This window comes from Monopterus albus, unplaced genomic scaffold (assembly GCF_001952655.1).
Source record: "Monopterus albus unplaced genomic scaffold, M_albus_1.0 scaffold17.1, whole genome shotgun sequence".
Lineage (NCBI taxonomy): Eukaryota > Metazoa > Chordata > Actinopteri > Synbranchiformes > Synbranchidae > Monopterus > Monopterus albus.
In genome coordinates, this window is record NW_018127897.1 from 102297 (window position 1) to 121185 (window position 18889).

General features: G+C 43.1%; 3 protein-coding genes across 8 annotated transcripts in view; all 3 read right to left on the reverse strand.

Annotated features, from left to right (window-relative positions):
- Positions 1-4810, reverse strand: part of myo5aa (myosin VAa) — a 49732-nt gene extending 44922 nt beyond the window's left edge. For 3 of the 6 annotated variants that reach the window (XM_020592329.1, XM_020592327.1, XM_020592324.1), the window contains exon 1: positions 4539-4810. In XM_020592329.1, coding sequence (XP_020447985.1) covers positions 4539-4565 — 27 coding nt within the window. In that variant the 5' untranslated portion in view covers positions 4566-4810. The remainder of the gene's footprint in view (positions 1-4538) is intronic. The other 3 variants (XM_020592326.1, XM_020592328.1, XM_020592325.1) reach the window with 1 other exon arrangement.
- Positions 4811-5892: 1082 nt separating this feature from the next.
- arpp19a (cAMP-regulated phosphoprotein 19a) lies at positions 5893-10089 on the reverse strand. Its single transcript, XM_020592492.1, has 3 exons — positions 9831-10089; positions 8767-8889; positions 5893-7187 (listed from the first exon to the last, which is right to left on the reverse strand). The coding sequence occupies exons 1-3, from the start codon at positions 9885-9887 to the stop codon at positions 7017-7019; spliced, it is 351 nt and encodes a 116-aa protein (XP_020448148.1). The 5' UTR covers positions 9888-10089; the 3' UTR covers positions 5893-7016.
- A 1214-nt stretch (positions 10090-11303) lies between these two features.
- Positions 11304-18889, reverse strand: part of atosa (atos homolog A) — a 32404-nt gene continuing 24818 nt past the window's right edge. Inside the window, exons 6-13 of the mRNA XM_020592356.1 lie at positions 16892-18716; positions 16068-16193; positions 15278-15366; positions 14110-14206; positions 13789-13947; positions 13593-13661; positions 12958-13157; positions 11304-12860 (exon numbers count right to left, since the gene is read on the reverse strand). Of these exons, the coding sequence (XP_020448012.1) occupies positions 12707-12860; positions 12958-13157; positions 13593-13661; positions 13789-13947; positions 14110-14206; positions 15278-15366; positions 16068-16193; positions 16892-18716 (2719 nt within the window). The 3' untranslated portion in view covers positions 11304-12706. The remainder of the gene's footprint in view (positions 12861-12957; positions 13158-13592; positions 13662-13788; positions 13948-14109; positions 14207-15277; positions 15367-16067; positions 16194-16891; positions 18717-18889) is intronic.

An 18889-nucleotide genomic window follows, 5' to 3' on the forward strand; every position in this document is an offset into this window, starting at 1 on the left:
CCTGCTCCTGAAGGACAGAGGACTGAGCGTGTGTGTGTGTATGTTTGTTGGAGGTGTAGGGCTGTAACCACAGGGCGGGACATCCAGGAGGAGTGTTTACAAATGTGCACAAAGTCAACAGCAGATTAAAGACTTAACCCTGTGAATACTCAGGTCTGAGCTTTCGCTCTCGGACCGAAGTCCCCCAGGCCTGCTGGGACTTCTCTGAACACTTCCAGGGTTTTCTCCTACTTGTGAAAATATATTTAGACTGCAGACAGCCTAAATATATAGTTATCAGATCAGCGTCATGAAAATCGCTTCTGGTTTAGCTTTAAAGATCCAGTTTGAGCAGTCAACCGTATTATCCAGTCAGATGTTCCTGATCAGAAAGGTCTCCTCATGTCCTATTCATTAACCAGCAGCTAATAAAATCATACTCCTCCTCTCTGCTGCTGTGAAGAAGAAGTGTGAATTAAAGGATACATCTTGTGAAAATGACTTGTGGAAATAGAAATCTTGCAACATTTACAAAACATTACAATACAGACTGGCAGAGACACCTGCCTAGAGAACTGCAGTGGTTTCTGTAAAGTGTTTTGCCCACATATTCTGAGTAAAGCCATCACTGGATGCCCAGACTGCAGGAGCCTCGTCACATGATGCCCCTCATGTGAGAATCTGCTGTTTTTCTGCTCAGCTGGGCAGACACAGCATGATGCCAGGATTCAGAGACCTCGGCACCTCAGTACACGATGCTGCCCAGGCAGCAAAAAGGATCTGTACGTTTACAGTACAAACCGTAGAACTAGCCGGTCATCCTCTACAGACCAAACACGCAGCACTCGGTCTACACGTATGGGTCAGACGTTGCTCCAGACTTCTGCTGATGTCATTTAGACAATCTGAAAAAGCCTTTGTCGTTATTCAGGTACCAATAACCTGATCAGTTCTAATCAGGAGTTCCTCCCGCCCTGCTGGTTTCACTAACATGATGATGTTCTACACATTCCCCATTCGAGATTGAAAACCAGAACTTAAAAGATGGCTTAACAAAGAACTCCACACAGGCTAAAAAGACAAGGTAGCTTGTGCTTCAACAGATCAGATCATAATTTCTATGCTACATATCTACTTGCTCAGTTAGTGGAGGGGTGGGGTAAAAATGACTTACTTGGACAAACATACACTCCAACTCCCGGTTCATCTCGTCTCCTTATCGAGCCTCTAGCTCATGCTGAAGTCTAGGTTTTCTGGGTGCCTCCTTCCACGCTCCACAAGACCAGGCACTAACTGATCGAGCACTGAGCTCCAGAGCTCACTGATGGATGAAACCTTCTCACTGTATCTGCAGACACGAACGGCGTTCACCAAAACTCCCCGCCCTGCATCACGTAAATGGCCGTCCCAACTGTCTATCACAAATCTGGGCTTCCTTCCTCAGTCACATGAGTCTGAAGCAGACTCTCAGGACCTTCCCTCAAACCACTGACACAGCCTAAATAACAACTGTCAGACAGACACACAGAAGAGCAGTGAACCTGAACCGAAGTGTGTCATTGACTCTTTGTGACCCAGCATTTACAGCTATTCTAATTTCTGAAACTGTTTTGTCTCACTGACACAGACAAACCAATGCTCCCTGTGTGAAGTGCCACCAAGGCTAAAGCATCTCTGTGTGGCTCCGCATTTCCTACATAGCAAGTTTGTGAAACAGGTAATCTGCAGTGATATCAATGCTGAGTCTAGTACTTCTAAAAATACTACATATGCACTTGTGGTACAGTAAATTACTCCTTCGAAAGTGGTAGAATGTATTTTTGAAACTCCTGGTTGGGTGTGGAAGAGCCGTTTCCAACTCTAAGTCATCTAATGGAGCATCACTCTCAGCTCCAGTAGAAGATCTTTCTCTTCCATTTCTGCTTCTTGTTCCAGACCACTGATTCGTGCACATTCACCATCTCTTACTCTACTTTTGATCCTGGTTTGTTTCACTTATTTGGCTCAAGTAGATGAAGCAGACTGAAGTCAGTCCAGGTTTATTGGCGGTTAGGTCAGAGTGGAGCCAAATCTCGATCAGAGCACAACCTGATGCTGAGTGTGTGTGTGTGTGTGTGTGTGTGTGTGTGTGTGTGTGTGTGTTAAGCAAGCAGCTCAGCCTTGCTCACTAACCTTCTATAAAACTGACTCATACATATGAAGGGCACAGTGTTTTCCACTCCTGTGTTGAGAGGAAAAGTAAATGACAGAGAGGGGTCTGATGTCAGAGCCCGACTCAGAGAACAGACCGGGCCATTCAAAGCACAGGCTAACTTTGGGTTCCCAGCAGACCCAGCGACTCGTACATCTCAACCTCCCCCTGTTCATCTGCCATTAAAACCCATTTAACACCAAACTTTTTTTTTCTGGAATAAGACAGCCAAACTTATGGCTGGTTACAAGCCAAAGCCTGCTGGCCAAGGAAACAAGCTTAGCAGCCACAGCAAATTCTACTGTTATCTTGTTGTCAACTGGTTTTATCGTCACATTATTGATGTTTAAGCAGATCTAGTAGACACTTATTGCTAAAGGAGAGTGAAGGCATGGCAGCCACCCTTATATGATATACAGATATAAAGATGCTGGGAAGTTTTTATGATCCATCAATTTGGCAGTTTTGATTAATTGTTTAAAAACACCAGCCCCAAATGGCTGCCACAGATTCCTATAACTTTTCTGAAAGCTAAGACAAGCTGTAAATCCTGACATCCAAAAAGGCAAACGTAATGTTCGGCAGTTTTTCTTTACTTAAAGCTGCATTAACTAGGATTTAGCACAAATTCAGGTAAATCAAGTAAAACATTGTCTAGAAGTGTTGTCTCCTTGCTGCACTAACCCTCGCACCCCCCCCACCCCACTCTGCTTTCTTCAGGCCCTGTGTTTATTTCTACCCATCTCTTGCCAGTGTTGCTAAAATCCGCACCGCACTTCTTCCATGCCCCCGCTGATCCCAGGATATAGGACACGTCTTTTAAACCAGTATGGCTCATTTCAAAGACGGATCGAGGACGCTCCCTGTGTAAGTACAATCCAGGATGGGAACAGACCTGTTAGCCCCAAGAGGCCTAAACATTTTTGAACCAGTGCATGCTTGGTTTTACTGCTTAAGTAAATGATGTATCTGTCTATCGACTAATTGTTGAATGCAACATGCACATGATGCCTTTTTGATGGCCTCCTCTACAAAGGTCAGGGTCAGCTACACAGCAGAACCCCGAGAGCTGTCACAAACTGTGACGTTTCATCTGTGTCCATCTGTCGACACAGGGTTCACATCTGTCCCATCAGGTCTAAAGACACCACATTTGACCACTTGGTGAAGCGTCTAAATCACCAAGAAGACAGAGTGTGAAAAAAAAAATCTGTCAACATGGAGATATCCAAATGAAACAAGAGTGGTTCAAATAGACTGCAGTCAAATATGGATTGAAAAAGGAAATTCAACAACAGCACTTGTCACCATCTCACACACACACACACCCCGTCACGTTCTCTAGACTCCACCCCAACCAGTACTGAAGCTGAACACACCAGCAGTCGGAGTAGGGGGGATGGGTGACTCACCTCCTTCTACACACACACACACACACACACACACACACACACACACACACACACACACACACACACATAATTGTTTCTGCTTCCCATATGTAATCCTAAAAATACAGCAGCAACACACATTAACCTCGCTGCGCCCCCTGAACAGCAGTGCCATCACTGGCTCTGTGCACCTCCACTAAGGGCCTCTACACCTCCACTAAGGGCCTCTACACCCCCACTAAGGGCCTCTGCACCCCCCAAACGTTCCTGATGCTAAAAGGAAGGATGATGCTACATTGTCCGGATGCGGCGCTCATCGCTGAATCTCAGCGGCGCCCAGCTTCGGCTCTCATCGCAAAAAACGGCCAAACACCAGAGACAAGCACCAACACTAATGTAAACGTCTAACCAATGGCGATATAGATGCACGGGTTTGAGCTAAAGGCAAACATCATGGTTCGAGCGCGTCTCCATGATGGCTGGCACCGCCTTTGCATCATCCCAGCCCCCTTAGCGTCCAGTGGAAGATGATGTCAAGCATGGAGGCCCGGGAAAGGAAGAGCCCTTATTTTGGTCAGCAAACACGGTGCCAAAAGACATACCAATAATAATTAACCTAGTTTTACTGAATGTATGTGTATGAAAAGGACGACAGTGTAGAGAAAAGCGAGGCGCCTCCGTCTCATCGGGTAATGCTGTATTTTTGTCAGCCGTACCAATTTCAGCGCTAACATCTATATTTAAACACCTAAAAGCATCACACTGCGTGTCAGACCAGCATGTTTTGAGTTTTTCATTCATTTAAAGCCGCCACCACCAAAGAGACGTTTCGTTATCTCCGTGGCGAAAACCAAACAGTCGGAGAATGGCCTGAAATTTGAAGGTATTTTGGAGGACGGTGAACTTGAGACTAGGACGTTAATTTAACCGAAAAGCTAGCGCCCACTTATATACATATAAATATGCACCAGTTTTACCTTAGTATAGAGCTCCGAGGCTGCCATGACGTCCTCTCTCCGGTCCGCGGTAACGTTAAAACTCCGACTGGAGCCCGCACTGCATCGGGCTGACTCCGTGTTTCATGCAGCGGAGGAAGAAATCCTGTGGTGCTGCAGGGACTCAGGACGAAGATGCACCACTTATCGCCATGGTAAGCTGAAGACTGCTACGGTTTCGGTGTCTCACTTTGCATTCTGGGTATGATTGGACGAAATGATTCAGCCAAACACAAATCGCTGCCGCCGTCTGGAAACCTGCGCCCTCCTGTGGTCAAGAGTTGACAATACACAAACAAATGCTCTTGTTCTTAGGCCAGTGCAGCTCTTGCGATATCCAAAACAGAAAAGTCAGCGCCATGTCCCTTTTCCCTTTAGCTATATGGATTCGGTATAAATCACATAGAGTAGAATATAGCCTACAGTATTTCAGGGGACTGTTTTTCATAGCTGAATAATACAGTTGCAAACACAGGCCTCTATTAAATAAATAAAGCCTTAAATTTAAAGGATCTTTGGAATTGACCTTTTTTTCTATTCATTGGAGTTTGTGTTTGCCCATATTGAAATTTTATTTAGAATGTGTATATGACTGGATTGTTAAATTGATTAAATGCATTGTCACTGGTACTTTCTGGTATAAAACAAGGAAAAAAAGAAAATGTCATTGGGGACATTAGCTTTCATTCACTTTTAGGAAAAGAGGCAATACTCTGTAGAAATGACAAAACCTAGTTATTTACTATGGTAAAAATCTTCTAGTGCAATGCAACTACAATATTGTTGCTGAAAGTACCTTTGTTGAGACTGTCAACGAGGTGATTCAACTAATTTTGGTTCTATTTTAAATCAAAATGTAAAAGTACTACATTCTTTATCAGAGTGTAGTGCTGCATTGGATCTGACCTTTTGTTGACAGCTACATTAATTATTCCCACAAAGCTGGTCAACTTACTACATAAAGAAGTGGAATAAAAAATAAAAAAAAATCACTTTTCTTGCACCTTAAATAAAATATATGCCCTAAACATCAAAATCCAGGTAATACATATGACATAGCAAACATTTGTGCAAAACTATTTTATTTACAAAACAAAATGGCACAAAGTGACAGCAGGGCAGCCATATACATGCACAGCTCAGATGGGTGTAGCTCTGCCTTACATTTACCACTTCAGAGGTAAAGTTCATCCAGTCAGGAAGGACCCTGGAAAAGCACTATACACGGCCGAGGACAAGATAAAGATAAAACTAATTTCACTTATGATTAAAGATTTTCCCCACATCTGCACACAATTAATAACACCATTTGTTCCCAGTGATGAGCTGCTCACAGTTTTTTTTTTTAAACAATCATTTGATACTCAAGCAGTGTTTTGGGCACAGAAACTGATGCCGACTGAAAGAAATTTAAATTTGAGGTCCCGTAAACTTCTCTACCCCACTTCTATGCCTCAGAAACCCTAAACTTTGACCTATGTGTCATCATCTGAGCCTGACACTCACGACCCACCACAAATACAACACAAACGTTCTACATTACAGTTCAGACTGAAGCAGCAACAGCATCTCCTGCTCTTTCACTCCTGATAGACGTTCCTGCTTTCAACATGTCTTGAATTAACTATTTAAAAGCACCTGGGACTTTCAGCATCTATTTAAATCCCTGTTCAGTGCACGTTAATGAATTAAAATAGAGCTTGGTGAGATTTGCCTTCAGGAGCCCTGCATCACACACATGCAGTTCCCCATGACACTCTAGCCTCCACTTTGTGGTGCTTTAGCATGGCTTCCCCCCATGTGTCAAAGTGTTAATAAAACTGAGCTTGGCATGTGGATTAATATATTCAGTCAATCCCCCAAACACAGACAGTATAATTTAGAACAAGGACATACAGTGGATAATACAAATCTGATGTAAAATGTTTTAAAAGGCTGACATCTGCCCCTGTGTGAAACCAAAGCAAATACATATATATACATACACACATTTCCAAAGTGAGGGATCTCGATAACCTGACTAAAGCTCTCTAACCATACAAGTAGCTTCTGCTGCTTGCCCCTTTCTTAAGCCTGTAAACATGTGATATCAGATGTACAGAGGAGTCTGCTCAGCACACTCACACTGGAACATCCTGACCTTCATTGTTTCTTACATGGAAGTAAAGAAAACATAAAAAGAAACCTGAAGTAGGAGGACAGTGGCAGAAGGGCAGTCAGCCTGGGGAAGTAGGGAGGAACAGAAACATAGAGAGGAGGCAGCAGAGGCAACTGAGCTTATCAGCCAGACAGTTCACTGGGTGTAGGTGTGGGCTCTGGTGAGTGGAGTTCAGGCTGCTCCAGAGGGGGTGAAAGCTGGGAACAGGTGGTACTGTGAGGAGTTATGTTACAGCTCTGAGACTTGAGTGGAGAAGAGTAGGGTTGGGAGGTGCCGCAGTGGCTCTCAAGGCTGGGTGTGCATCACCCTGCCAGTTTACTGGCCACCAAAGACGGTTTCCTCTGAGGCAGGTCCTGGGGGGTGGGGATGTGATCACCTGTGATCTCAGTCTTCTCTGGTGCAGCTGTTGGCAGCTGTTTGTTCTTTGTCTTTGCTTTAGCCATGTTGTAGTCGCCCGAGTCAAAGTACTTTTGCTGTAGAGAAAGAAAATAATAATAAAAATAAAAAAAATTAGATAAACACACAACTTAACCTAGAGTAACACATCCTTCCAAAATAATGAACATTTAATCACTGAAACAAGAAATCAACTATATCCTCATTCATTCATTTTCTACCGTTTGTTCCCTGAGCAGGGTCACGAGGGGGGGGAATCCCGGCCGGCAATCGGGCGAAGGCGGGGTACACCCTGGACAGGTCGCCAATTCATCGCAGGGCTAACACATAGACGAACAACCACACACACGCACATGCACTCCAATGGGCAATTTAGAGACACCAATCAACCTAAGCTGCATGTCTTTGGGGGCCCGAACCTGGAACCTTCTCGCTGTGAGGCAACGGCGCTAACCACTGTGCCACCACTGTACCAACTATATAATATATATATATACACACATTAAATTCAGGTTTGCTGAGATTGCCAGAACAGTAGTTATTTTAAGGCCATTTGTGGAGACCTGCCCAGTTTACTTCAATTAGACGGTAAAGAGACCCAATGCCACAACGTATGAATATGTTTTTAAGGTACGGTACCCTGTAGCATTGGTGACGTAGCAGCACTACACAGCAATGATTTTATGAGTCAGTGCGCACTTTCTTTTTGTTTGTGCACACACACAAGCATTCAGGCTTTGTTTAAAGCCTATCAGTTTGATTTTCTATATATAACATGAAAAGTATTAAATTATCTTTAAATTAAAATTATTTTAATTAGTCAGGTAAAGGTTCTGGGTTCGGGCCCCGCCCGGGACCTTTCTGTGTAGAGTTTGCATGTTCTCCCTGTGATGGATTGGCGACCTGTCCAGGGTGTACCCCGCTTTCGCCTGATTGCCGGCCGGGATTGGCTCCCCCCTCCCGTGACTAAGCGGTAGAAACTGACTGACCTAACATTTGTCAGGCACAACTTATAAAACCGCACACCTAGTCTGATAAAGTTGAAAATATTCAGTTCAATTTGTGTGAACTGATAAAAGTAAACCACCAAGCTGCTTTTGTAAAGCTGTAACTCATGTTATGTACTGTACGCAAATCAAAAATTAATCAGCTTATCACTTTAGTACCTTTGAGTGTAAAGAAAAATTTAATTTGTTCATTAGGTTTGCAATTAATTTAGATTTATTCATAATAATACCAAGTGTCCACTATTTATCTGTTTATGTTCTAAACATTACAGAATCACAATTTTGTAGTATATTATGGTAAATTATAAAGTGTTATAAATTGTCAAGTTCTATGATGTTTCCCTAGTCAAAACGAACACGGTCTAAAACAACATGAATGCAATAAATCCTACAGTCAAACATTATAAAACTCAGGTTTTGCTGAAACAGTTGTTAGGAGATGATTAAACTTTATGGTTTTTGGAGACAGCAGATTGTGGTACTGTGTTTTATTAAGAGATGTCTCAATATGCCTGTTCTCAGTAATATAAATTACATCATCTGGAAAACTTACTAGGTAAACTTTGCTAGCCAAAAACAGCAGTGTGTACAAAGCTTCTCTGTAAGTGAACCCTGAATGTTTTGCAGACAAACACTAGGGACAGCTCACCCCCTTCTGGAGGCGTTTACGAAGCAGATCAGAGCCTCCGGGTTTGTTTCCTAAATTTGGGTATCTGGCTTTCAGTTTAGCCTCCTCGGTCTTCTCGGGACTGATCATCTTGTCCTGAACCTCCTGAAATAAGCAGAGATATAAGGCACTAAGATGAGAGGAAGACTTCGTGCTCAAAAACAACATACTGCACAACAAAATAATATATTCACCAGGTGCCTCCAGGGACCCACTGAAATATGTCAGCCACAGACACTGCAGTATAAACATAATCTGACTGCCCAAACAGATTTTATTAGACCACGTAAGCGTTTACTACAGATTATGATTCCTGAACAAGTCATCTGCAACAATGGTTAATTAGCCCTTTTAACCAAATGCTTAAAACAACATTCGCAAGGGCTTTTAAATGCTCTTCTGTCTTTATAGAGTTCAACATTCAAACCACTGTTAGTGCTGTATATCAACATTAACAGCTCCCTCACGCACACACTAAAATGTGTAGGTTTAATCTGCGGTTAGGATTAACACTAAAAGCTATATATGCTTCAAAAACGTCTGCCATGTAACGTTAAAGCTAGTTTATGTTATTAATAGCTAGGACGGTTAGCTAGGTAGCAATGTAGCAGCACCCCAAAAATGTGACATCTAAGGGGAACTGAAGATACGGCTACTGTAGGCAACAAGCAAGTGTGCATAAATACGTTGTGTTCAGCCAAGATAACGTTAGCAGATGAGCTAGCGTTAGCTCTTAGCGATTATATGGCAGTGTGTAGGTTAAATGTCATGTCAGTTAGCTTGGCGGGCTATTAACATTAGCTAGCAGTACCTCATTCACACCATCCAAAAAATTGCCCTATTAGCAACCGAAATGGCAGGCCAGCTGACCGGTAGAACAATGTTGGCACAAAGTCTGAAAAACAAACTATTCTAACCAAGTGACTTTGGTTGATATGTCAAGAATAATGAGTGTTGGGCGAAGAAGCTAAGCTAACATTAGTAACAAGCCATTAGCTATGTCAAAGTCAATCATGCCGATGCTGCAATTGAAAAACTGCAGTTACCGTCTCATCAACTGATATTTCCTCCGCCGTCTGTGTTTCTTCGTTATCCCCCGACATTTTTTTTTAAAGAACCGTGATCTCCGACAAGATACTACTCGGTCACTTAAACAAGAGATCCACAAACGCCCTGCTCTGACTTTGACTAAACCATACAAGGGATGCCGCGCGCTAACTCCCGCACAGGCAATACTACGTCATATGCGGAGACACCATGCGCGCCCACGTTAAGGCATTGCTACCATGCACGCGCCCACAGTGCTGTGATCGGATTTATATTGTGTAAAATACAGATCAGCTGTTTGACCCGTGTGCTGTAACACCAATTCAGGTTTTAGTCAAATAATCCTCCGATCTGGAAAATGATGCACTGATTAGCGCAGGTGAGGTTCTGGTAATTTTTCCGTTCTTTTTTCATACAAATAGTTTTTTTTTTACGTTTTGTGGTTGCTTTGCTCATATTGTGCTGAATTACGCCACCGAGCAGCAATGTTTACATGCATACTGTAACAAGCACTTCAGGCACGACAGACACACACCCTGAATGTCGCCATGCAAACAATAAAAGATGTAAACAAATGTGGTGACACACTATGCATTTAAAAGCCCAGTGGCCGCCATGTTACAACCGCTGTTAGTCTGAAGTAAACTGCTGCTGACTTCAAGCTGCACCCCACAATATTCAAATTCATTAAATATGTCGGGGTTGTGCTGCACAAGATCACGGTTTACAGTTGTGCAATGCGCATACTAAAAACTCTTTTGGTGGACACAGTTTTGGTTTAAGGTAATTCAAGCATTTTTTTTTTTTTTTTTTTTACATTTTGCCTCATTATTTTGGTGGTGTTTATTAAACTATATGTGTTTATCATAACCAAAAATAAGAGCAGCCCATGCTTAGCTCAGATGTACCAGTCCAAAGATACCTGGTGCATGATTTTTCTGTGTTTGTTCAAGCTTGTGAAAATGATGTAAAACCTGAAACTCTTAATGATCACCCCTGTTAGCACCATTAAAAATTAAAAAGCCTTGGTAAATTCTATTCTCCACCTGCTGTCAGTTTTCAGTCTTGTCTGAGTTTCTAAGCTTTATGATAAAAATGGAATAGGCAAGTCAGCTATTTGTAGATTTGTAACTCAAAGAATTAATCCAGAACGATTTTAGTATATTACATTTATAAAGTATACTGGAATTTTAAGTGCATGTACTTGTGATGGTGTTTTGAAGTAATAAAATAATTCAATTTCCATTTTACTAGGTACACCTAGCTAAAAACTATCATCATTTGTTACCCCACGTTATTCTTGCACAATATAGTGGCCCAACAAGCAGTGTTGTAGTCGAGTCACTAATCCTCAAGTTTTAGTCAAAGAGTAGCCTGAGTCGAATCTGAGCGAGGTCCCAGGAACCTGATCCAAAGTCATCATGTTCTACATTAAACACAACTGACACAGCTCTCAGCTTTTTTAAAGTTTACTTTCTGTGTGTGACACAATAGCTAAACAAATGCACTCATACAGTAAGTGCGCACACACATACACACACTTAGAAGTGAACAGTGTGAATATCAGTGTCAATATCTTACGCCAAATTATTATGGCCTATTACAAAAAACAAACAAGTATGAGTCTGAGTCTCCAACTTCCGAGTCTGAATGCAGTCTGTGTTCGAGTCTGAGTCATTAGTGCTGAAATCCAATTGGAGTCACAAGTCTTGAAAATCAGGACTTAAGTCGGATTTGAGTACTACAACGGTGACAACACGAAACATGATGAAAACAAAAAAAACTCAGAGACAGCAGATTTCAAGATTGCTTTAGAAGATATATAGATATATTTTCTCAGATTTGAATATTAATGTCAAAAATACATACTATGATATACAGTTTGCACTACATCTTAGCATGACAGATGTCACAGGTAGTAACTGAAATATTAATTTAAATATTAAATAAACTAATGTAAGTAAACTGAAAATGAATGTGTAAACACTAAACTAAGGTTACTCTTCCTATTGCAACACTTCCATTAAAGTGGTTCTGTAACAGTACAAAAGTATTAGAATATTACTATTTTCAGTTTAATTTCCAGTTATAATGAGAAAAAAAATCCACAGTGCACTTTTGATGTTCTGCTGTGATGCTTTCAGTTGAATTGAGCTTGACTGATTGTTCGATTTCTTTACTGGTGCATGGTATGAGTTTTTCTTTTGGACCAGGGGATGACAGTCTGCCACCATGGTTCCTATTCCATATGCACAACCTCTGCTCTGAGCTCAGGAATCGCTGGGTCAAAGTTGAGTTCACCTTCAGTTCAACCAATCAGGCAAGGATTAAAAAACTCTTTTACCATTAAAAAGGTCTTAAGATTACTCGTTATGTCATGTAAAAGTCCAATTAACATTTTGATTTGAGTAAGCAGAGTAAAGTAGCCTGAACTCTTGAAATCATTTCAGAGTCTAACTGCTTCTGTAGACAATCACTGGCCTCTCCTCTCCTGCCAGACGCTGGAGGGACTACACACAACAGCATGAAAAAGAAACATATCAAATCTGGTAAGGCTTTCTTACCCTGGAGAACAGGGTCTGAAGAATTCCCAATAACTATAAACTTTGACCCAACCCCTCCAATTCAAAATCACTGCACATAAAAGAGAACATGGTTCTCCCAGGCTCCTAGCGCTTTGTCAGTTCTGAGTGACAGAAGAGAAGAAAGTTTCAATTCTGGACACAGGCCAGGTGATTCTTGTTGGCTGCTGTCTTTAAACCTCTTCTCTAGTCAAATACTAGCCACAAGCTACCAGGCTGAGTAACAGTCTATCGCTGGCATCGAGATATGACTGAAGCTTCAGTTGTGGCCGGTCCGGTGGCGCAGTCAGGAGTCAGCAGCGGGGAGAGAACGGCGGGTCAATGGGGGACTCTGTGAAGGATTGGAGCTCATAGGCAGCACCGCTGTCTACCTCCATGGATTTCCTGGAAAACAGCAGACGGATGTCTCTATGGAGGTAGATCTTCCCAGACTTGGAGCTCTGGAACCTGTGGGGTCAGGACAGGGAGACAAGAAACAGGAGGGTGAATAAGTGAGGAGAAAAATCATTGCTGCTAGGCAGAGACAAAACCACAGTTCTCTCACCTCAGATGAACGAGGTAGCGCAAGGTGCGCCCCTGGCCCAGGGTGAGGGGCTTCCTGCTGGTCTGATTGTTTGTGTCACGGCGGCCGGGAACAGAGAAGGTCCTCTGGCGTAGAAAGGTCTGATGTCCAGCTGGCATGCCTCGTAGGTCGTACATCACAACAAACATCTTTACCACTGTCTTGTTGGGGTTGAATAAGGTCTGAGTGGTATAATCAGAGAGCATGGGACAATTTAGACAAGTGTCCTGACTTCAGCAGATTTAAACAATCTATAGAGACACAACAGTAATCTTGTATGCTGTGTGTGTACACGTAAAGTAAACGTTTTATTGGGGATATCACCCTAATAATGTAATATAATACATAAAGGAACTACTTATTAAATTCATAAGCATAATCAACAAAAATGACTAAAAGCATGTCCCTGAACATGTATGAGACCTTATCAACTTTCCTCTATGACCATTAGGGGTCCCCCTTTCCTTTGTCACCTGGGATAATCTGTTTTTATTTCTCAGCCATTTGTCCACAGTGATTCAGATATTTTATAAATATTATGCAAGTTATACTTTCTTCACAGGTATAAATATTTTAAGAGCACTTCCACATTTGAAAAAAATAAAAAGCTTCCTCACCACTTGAATGGTTCCTGATGGAGGTACACGGTAGCCCCTTTTCCCCAGGGACTCCAGGTTTATCACACCCTGTGAGAAAACACATGAAACACAGACATAGAAGAGTCATGCACACACATAGAAGGACACAGCTTTCAGCTCAGTCATACAAGTTAGAAAAGAAGAATGAATTACTGACTGAAGGTAGTAACCTCACCATATATGGTGAAGGAGCATTGTCATCGGAAACACTGTAGAAAGACACATCCACAGGTAAGGTCAGGTGACTGGGGCAGAAGGACCCACTAGCTCCAACCTCTGCTGTGAAACCCTCCACTGTCCCTAAAGGCTCCAGGCGGTAGTTCAACACACACTCCTAAAGAAGCAGAGTTCAGTTTGAAACATATCTCCTAGGCCAGATATTTCACTTTTAAGAAGTGCATAATGTCTAATAATTAATGAATTATTTAGGGATGCAAAATGGCATGTGATGATTAGGGGCAAAGACATGATTATGAGTGTGTCTGTGTTTTTATACCTCAAAGTTTCCCAGCAGACTGAGACTGGCAGGTGGAGCACTGGCACTGAACAGCTGCTGGGACTCATCTGTGTAGCCCTCTCTCTTTGGACATATCCTGATGGGTTAAACACACACACACACACACACACACACACACCGCCAACCACTTGATCGACTCGTTTATGATGTGTGAAAGAGCATCTTAAGGTACTTACATGATGAACATTCCTTTGAACAGACCTGTGGCCTAGATGGGACTTTATTTGTGGGTAAACAAAAGCAATATGAGACATCTCAAAATATTTCTTCATCTGTTATCTTAATTCACTGAAGGAAGAGGCAGGAAAAAGTATTTTGTGTACACTGGTCACACTTACAAATCTTTAGTCAATTAGCTTTTAATTGAACAAACAGATTAGACTGAAAAAAGTAAAATAATGTGAGGAAGAATGCAAAAAAATTGCCAGAATTTGTCACATTGCCTGAAATGCACTTCTGACCCTGAAGGCCAAGTTCTTGAAACATCTTTATTAAAAGCAGCACTGAGCTGTACTGTATCTGGTGTGTGTAGGCAGTGCAATGGAGCTCTGTGTATATAAAGCCAAATCAGTTTTGTCTGCCATTTTGAGCTGAATGCATGTGATTCTAGATGTAGCCACAGTACAGCAGAGCTTCAGCAGGTGGCAGCGTGAGAGAAACATTCAGCAGAACAGGAGGGACTTAACCTGACCACTCAGAATGGTATTCTTATTGTCTCTTAACACATGGACCATATCCTGTATCCAAGGCTATGTTAGTTTCTGAGGGTTTGAATGTGGTACATGTCTTATCTAACAGAAACTCTTTATAAAACTGTCAATGAAGTAAAAACAAAAGAGAAAAACTCTAAAAGTAATAATTTTCTTTAAAGACAAAAAAAGCTACCACATATCTGAGTTCTCCCTTCTTTCAGTAAGAGTCAGAGCTGAGATGCCACAAAATGAGTAAAACAAGTAGGCTTTCAAATGATGATAAATACTATGAGTAATTCCATCCAGATGGTACTATAACCAACAGATAATGTGGGAGGCAAATGTAAAACAAAATATTCTTTGTCCTACTGCCCTGACCTTATCCTCATGGACACATTTAGTAGCGGTTCGGTAACTACAGTAGCAGCACAGATCCCATGTGGGAAAAAGTGTACCTTTTCCCAGAGGCCCAAGGCAAACCCTTACAGCCAACCAAGGAGGTGTCCAGGTCAAAGTAGCCTGTTTGATTTTTCCTCTGAGGAACCTGAAGCAGACACACGGGATACGATTAACACAGAGCTGTCACACTATCCCAGGTTAAAGGCTGGAAGATTCCGGTTTCTTCTTTTCTTTTTTTAAAAATGTGCAGCTATCAGGTTGACCATCTTAAGATCACAGGAGAGAAGTTTAATGAGCAGAAGTATACATTTATTTATTAAGATTCAAAATATATGCAAAGATTTACAAAAAGAAACTGATTTCAACAAATTCACGTAACTATATCTTGTGCGGTTTCCATCGATGTGTTTGAGCACATTGTAGTGTTTATATGTGAGTGCGACCAAACAGAAGACAGGAAACCCTGGTAATCTGTCAGTAAGTCAGTAGATGAGTCACCTGCCTTACCCACTTATGTGTGTTTCTGTGTGTACATTCATAGACAGCTCAGCCACCCAACAGCAAGAAAAACAGCTCCACTCTCTTTATCACAAACACTCACATGCTGACTTCTTTAACTGGTGAATACACTGTGAGTAATGCTTCAGATGGAACAAAACAAAGGGTAGTGAATGTGGTGTTATGACAAACGCAACCGCATGGACACTGACAATGACTACTAATCACTGCTAAGTCAGTGTTCGAGTGTGTGAAGGTGTCATTTTAAACAAGTGCACAAAGCAGAATGTGACAATGAGTGCCACTGCGTTTCACTGTGAAGATGTTCTGTCTGTGTGCGCTTCTTACAGGGCTAGAGAGCAGTGGCAGTCCAGTGCAGGGGTGGAAGGCCTTGGTCGCTGTGGCGTCTAATGAGTGACGATTCTGTTTCTTCCAGCTGTTGCAGGGACGCAGAGGGGAGGGGCTGTGAGCACGCTGGAGCACAGAGATGTAGAGAGACTCAGATCAAGTGTGCAAGTAAACCAGAATCATTTGTATTTATTGTATCTATTCTTGTACATCATATGTCATTTTAATTGCCACTCTAGCTCTATATGATGCCAGCAAACACTCTTTACCAATGACCAGTGTGTACAAATGGCCTAAAAATGTTACATCTTTAAAAATGTGTGCTGTAGTTGTTAAATAGCAAAAAGTACCTAACTGCACCTCTAAAACTCTGTAATTAACACATCATAACTCACAGTGCCAGATTACAGCAGTTCAGTAGGACCTCCTGGTGGTGCTTATAGGTGGATTTAGTTATTTTTGGACAGAGTCAGGCTAGCTGCTCCTTTTGTTTCCAAAATGTATGCTAAGCTAAGATAAAAGCTGCTGGCTCTAGCTATATAGTCACAAATACCATAAAGGCATGAGAGCGGTATATAATTCTTGCTAAGAAAGCAAATAAGCGCATTTTCCAAAATTTAAAACTATTATTTGAAGAGTTCAGTAGCTAACTTGGGCCTTCTCTTGACAAAAATGAGAAGTATTTTTAATTAAATGTTTGATTTTCTACTATTTACCAAATTAACATATGTGCAAGTCAACCAAGCCTTCTTTAAGCAGGGATAGGTACAACTGTTGATTAAGAAATGGGCAATCACTGCCCATTAAAATAAGATGGCCCTTACCAATACAGTAGGAGGGGGAGTGATGTCAGGACTGGAGGTGCTGGGGTGTCCAGACTCTGAGTGTGCCTGGTTCTCATCCTGGAGGGCAGAAGCCTGGGCTTGTGCACAGGTCTGCATCTGCATCTGGGACTGAGGCTGAGGCTTGCTCTGGCTCTGGCTTATGTTACAGTTCATGGCTAGGCCGGCATCACTGCAAGTCCAGCTAAAAATCTGGGCATTCCTTGGGCTGTTCTCGAGGACGGGGGAGGCAGAGGGGGTGTCATGGCTGCAGGGTGTCCTGACTCGGAGCTTTTCCTGTGGGGGAGTTCGTAAACACTGACCAGCCTGGGTGTGGGACTGGCCTTTGAATGAGGGTTCTTCAAGTGTAAAGTGAGCACCATTTTGGGCCCGGGGAGAATGGCATTCGGTCCCCAGATCATCTCCGGGCTTGTCTGTGCAAACGGGTGCGTGTGTGGCAGCGCTGTGCACGCTGCTTCTGTAAGCTTCGTGGCTGGGTACTGCTTGTGGGATGTGTGTGGTGTTCGAGTATGTGCGGACAGTGTGCGTGACTGTTGTTGTGTGTGTGTGGTGCAGAGGGCTGCCGCTTCTGCTGTGCCTGGGGGACAGAGAGGGGACAGACAGTCTCTCCTGGATGAGTCTAGTGATGTCTTGTACTGCCTGGGCAATGAGGAAGCTATCTCTCTCTCTTTTCCTGTCTCTCTCATTTTCTCTGTCTCGCTCCTTCTCTGCATTCTTCTCCTCCTGTCTCTCTCTTGTCTCAATCATCTTCAGCTTCCTGCAGGCTGCAGGTTTAGGGGACGAGCTCTCCCGCTTGTTGAAAGAAGTGTCAGTCATGGGTGTGTTGAAGGCGCTGGGCCACACACGTCCAACAGACTCACAGGGTGGTACCTCAGGTTCTTTGGTCTTACTGGCAGTTATGTCATCATGGTTACTGGCCCACATGGCTTTGGGAGGGTTGTCAGAAGTAAAGAGGCCAGGAGGGAGAGGTGGTGCTGATGGGTCACAGAAGTTGAGCCTCTGTGCAATGCGGGCAATAACTTCCTGTCTCTCCTGCAGCAGGGAGCCAATCAGGGGGTTTGTTTCAGTTGCAGTGGTTCTTGGGGAGGGGCAGCAAGGTGGCTCATTCAAGGAAAAATTCTTAAAAGCTCTCAGTGGTTCAGGGATGGCTCCCTTTGACCTTTCATTGCTGTTGGTGCCAGACCCATAGTCCTCTACTTGTGTGGGGTCAGGTGAACTATTGAGGGCCGAGTAAAGCCACTTCCCCGCTTTACTTGTGAGAAGTTGAGATGGGGAGTGGGAGCGGGAGGGCGTGGGGGAGTGAGAGGATCTGTGGCACAGTGGAGAGCCCTGGCGCTGGGGGATGTTAACCTGGGGAAGCTCTCCATTCTGATATGTGTGGTTTTCATCAGGCTCCTGGCTCTTCTTGCTGTAGGGAGGTGGCACAGCAGTATTGATGGGGATGTTGTTGATAGGAAGATTAGGAATGGGTAATCCATTGAGGAGAAGGCCAGACATGGAGTTGGAGCTTTTGCTGTACATATTAGTGTTGTGAAGGAGGTTGTCTTTGCTGGGGTCCTGGCTTGTTTTGAAGGTGGGCAAGCCACCGTGGCTGGTGAGGTTTGGGTTGAAGCTGGGGGTCTTGCTGTAAAGTGGAGGCAGGCCAGTATGGATGCTGCAGGCTAGGGTGGGGTAGGTAGGCTGTCGGGGGAGCGATTGGACACGAACCTGCAGTGCAACACTCTGGGATACATTGGGGATGGGGAAAATGTGCTCTGAAGGTGGCTGGGAGAACTGCCACACCAACTCCTCATCAGCAGCACTGATCCTGTTTGACAGAAAGATTGAAAAAACATGGCACTGTTACCTCTTAGCATATCTAAGAACTGTCAGAGCCAGACAACAAACAGTCAAGTACTGGGCAGGTTGATGTGGCCGGTGACTGCTCATCAGAAACGTACAGCTCCAGAACCAGGGCAACCTGCAGAAAGGTACAGGGAA